Genomic DNA, 3,066 nt, shown 5'->3' with positions numbered 1-3,066 from the left:
CATGGGCCGACAATGTGAGGTCACGGTCGGCAGGGCCAACCAGACCCTATCGTGCATCCACAGGTGCATCTCAAGTAGGGCCAAGGAGGTGATCCTCCCCCTCTGCGTGACACTGGTCAGGCCACAGCTGGAGTACTGTGTCCAGTTCTGGGCACCCCACTTCAAGAGGGATGTGGACAACATTGAGAGGGTCCAGAGGAGGGCCACCCACGTGATCCGTGGACAGCAGGGCAGACCCTACAATGAGAGGCTATGGGACCTGAACCTGTTCAGCCTTCACAAGAGAAGGCTGAGGGGGGACCTTGTGACCATCTATAAACTTACCAGGGGGGACCAGAAGGGTTTGGGGGAGATCTTGTTTCCCCTAGCGCCCCCCAGGATAACAAGGAATAACGGCCAAAAGTTGTTGGAGAGTAGGTTTAGATTAGACATCCGTAGGAACTACTTCACAGTTAGGGCAGCTAGGATCTGGAACCAACTTCCATGGGAAGTGGTGCTGGCTCCTACCCTGGGGGTCTTTAAGAAGCAGCTCAATGCCTACCTGGCTGGGGTCACTTGAGCCCAGTTTTCCTCCTGCCCAAGCAGGGGGTCGGACTTGAAGATCTACAAGGTCCCTTCCGACCCTACTTCTATGATTCTCTCCCCTGGGGAGGAGGCTCCTCTCAGCCAGACTGGCTGACCTGCTCCACTGGGCTTTAAACTAAGCCCTCTGGGGGCCGGGGGGACTACCGCCACTGCCGGCCCACTGAGCAACCCTTGCAGAGCCAGCAGACTAAGGCACTTAAGGGAGCCCACCCCTGGTACAATCTGTGGGCAAGGCAAAAGCCCCCAAGGGGACACTTGCCTGCCTGTACACAAATGCCAGGAGCTTGGGGAATAAGCAGGAGGAACTCGTCCTCCTGCTTAACGCAAATAATTACGACATCATAGGGATAACGGAGACCTGGTGGGACTCCACCCATGACTGGACCATGGGTATAGATGGCCAAACCCTGTACAGGAGTGATCGAGTAGATAAAAGGGGCAGGGGTGTAGCTCTCTATGTTAAGAAAAGATACGCATCCCTGCAAGCTGATGTTGGTGACCAGGGTGGACGACTGGAGTCTAGTCTAGGGTCTAGATGACGCCAGCTGGATGGTTATCTAACCTCCTCTTGAAGACCCCCAGGGTAGGGGAGAGCACCACCTCCCTTGGGAGCCCGTTCCAGACCTTGTCCACTCTAACTGTGAAGAAGTTCTTCCTAATGTCCAATCTAAATCTGCTCTCTGCTAGCTTGTGGCTATTATTTCTTGTAACCCCCGGGGGCACCTTGGTGAATAAAAACTAACCAATTCCCTTCTGTGCCCCCATGATGAACTTATAGGCAGCCACAAGGTCGCCTCTCAACCTTCTCTTGCGGAGGCTGAGAAGGTCCAGGTTCTCTAGTCTCTCCTCATAGGGCTTGGTCTGCAAGCCCTTAACCATACGAGTGGCCCTTCTCTGGACTCTCTCAAGGTTATCCACATCCCTCTTGAAGTGCGGCGCCCAGAATTGCACACAGTACACCAGCTGCGGTCTGACCAGCACCCAATAGAGGGGAAGTATCACCTCCTTGGATCTATTCGTCATGCATCTGCTGATGCACGATAAAGTGCCATTGGCTTTTCTGATGGCTTCGACACACTGCCGACTCATGTTCATCTTGGAGTCCACTAGGACTCCAAGATCCCTTTCCACTTCCGTGCCACCCAGCAGGTTATTCCCTAGGCTGTAGGGACATTTTTCCTCCCTAGGTGCAGCACTTTGCATTTCTCCTTGTTGAACTGCAATGATGTGGACATTGGAGTCAGAAGCGGACTGGCCAAGTTCGCTGATGACACCAAACTTTGGGGCAAAGCATCCACACCAGAAGACAGGGGCGATCCAGGCTGACCTGGACAGGCTCAGCAAATGGGTGGCTGAGAACCTGATGGTGTTTAACACTGGAAAATGAGAGGATCTCCACCTTGGGAGGAAAAACCTGCAGTATCCTTATGGGCTCGGCAGTGCTACACTGGCTAGCTCTATGGAAGAAAGAGACTTGGGGGTCATCATTGACCACAAGATGAACATGAGCCTGCAATGCGATGCTGCGGCTAGTAAAGCGAGCAAAACGCTGCCTTCCATCCGTAGATGCTTCTCAAGCAAATCCCGGGACATCATTCTCCCATTGTACTCAGCCTTGGTGAGGCCACAGCTGGAGTACTGCATCCAGTTTTGGGCTCCACAATTCAAAAAGGATGCGAAGAAGCTTGAGAGAGTCCAGAGAAGAGCCACACGCATGATCAGAGGTCAGGAAAACAGACCTTACGATGACAGGCTGAGAGCCATGGGGCTCTTTAGCCTGGAAAAGCGCAGGCTCAGAGGTGATCTGATGGCCACCTATAAGTTCATCAGGGGTGACCACCAGTATCTGCGGGAACCTTTGTTCACCAGAGCACCCCAAGGGATGATGAGGTCGAACGGTTATAAACTACTGCAAGACCGTTTCAGGCTGGACATAAGGAAGAATTTCTTTACTGTCCGAGCCCCCAAGGTCTGGAATAGCCTGCCATCAGAGGTGGTTCAAGCACCTACATTGAACACCTTCAAGAGTAAATTGGATGCTTATCTTGCTGGGATCCTATGACCCCAGCTGACTTCCTGCCCTTTGGGCAGGGGCCTGGACTCAATGATCTTCCGAGATCCTTTCTAGCCCTAATGTCTATGAATTCTATGAAAAATAATGTATACACAAGAGTTGAATGAAAGTTGTGCAAGCACCCTTTGTTTTGTCATGTCCTAATATTTCAGTGCTTAACTTATCAATCTTAATGTTCTTTTAATATAGTTTTGTCATTTGTAAAGTAAAGAATATTGGGATGACAGATCCTGTGTATATACATACATTCTTTATTTGCAGAATCTAACGTGATATTTATAAATGTCTTCTGTAGGGTAGATGCTGGGAAACTTCATTATCATAGAAGAGTGTTAGACAAAAATGGTCTCATTTCAATGCAGTCCCATGTTATAAGGCTACCAAGTGGAGCTCAGCAGCACTCTATT

The 3,066-nt window shown here is 50.8% G+C and overlaps 1 protein-coding gene across 3 annotated transcripts in view; it reads left to right on the top strand.

The window, feature by feature from the left end:
- GTF3C1 (general transcription factor IIIC subunit 1) overlaps positions 1–3,066 on the top strand; it is a 160,378-nt gene that overhangs the window by 11,086 nt on the left and 146,226 nt on the right. For all 3 annotated transcript variants that reach the window (XM_025200611.1, XM_025200610.1, XM_014518635.2), the window contains exon 4: positions 2,955–3,066. This exon is cut by the window's right edge and continues 50 nt beyond it. In XM_025200611.1, the coding sequence (XP_025056396.1) occupies positions 2,955–3,066 (112 nt within the window). The remainder of the gene's footprint in view (positions 1–2,954) is intronic.

The sequence above is a fragment of the Alligator sinensis genome, unplaced genomic scaffold (genome assembly GCF_000455745.1).
Source record: "Alligator sinensis unplaced genomic scaffold, ASM45574v1 scaffold410_1, whole genome shotgun sequence".
Classification (NCBI taxonomy): Eukaryota; Metazoa; Chordata; order Crocodylia; family Alligatoridae; genus Alligator; species Alligator sinensis.
This window is presented reverse-complemented; position numbering and strand designations above follow the sequence as displayed.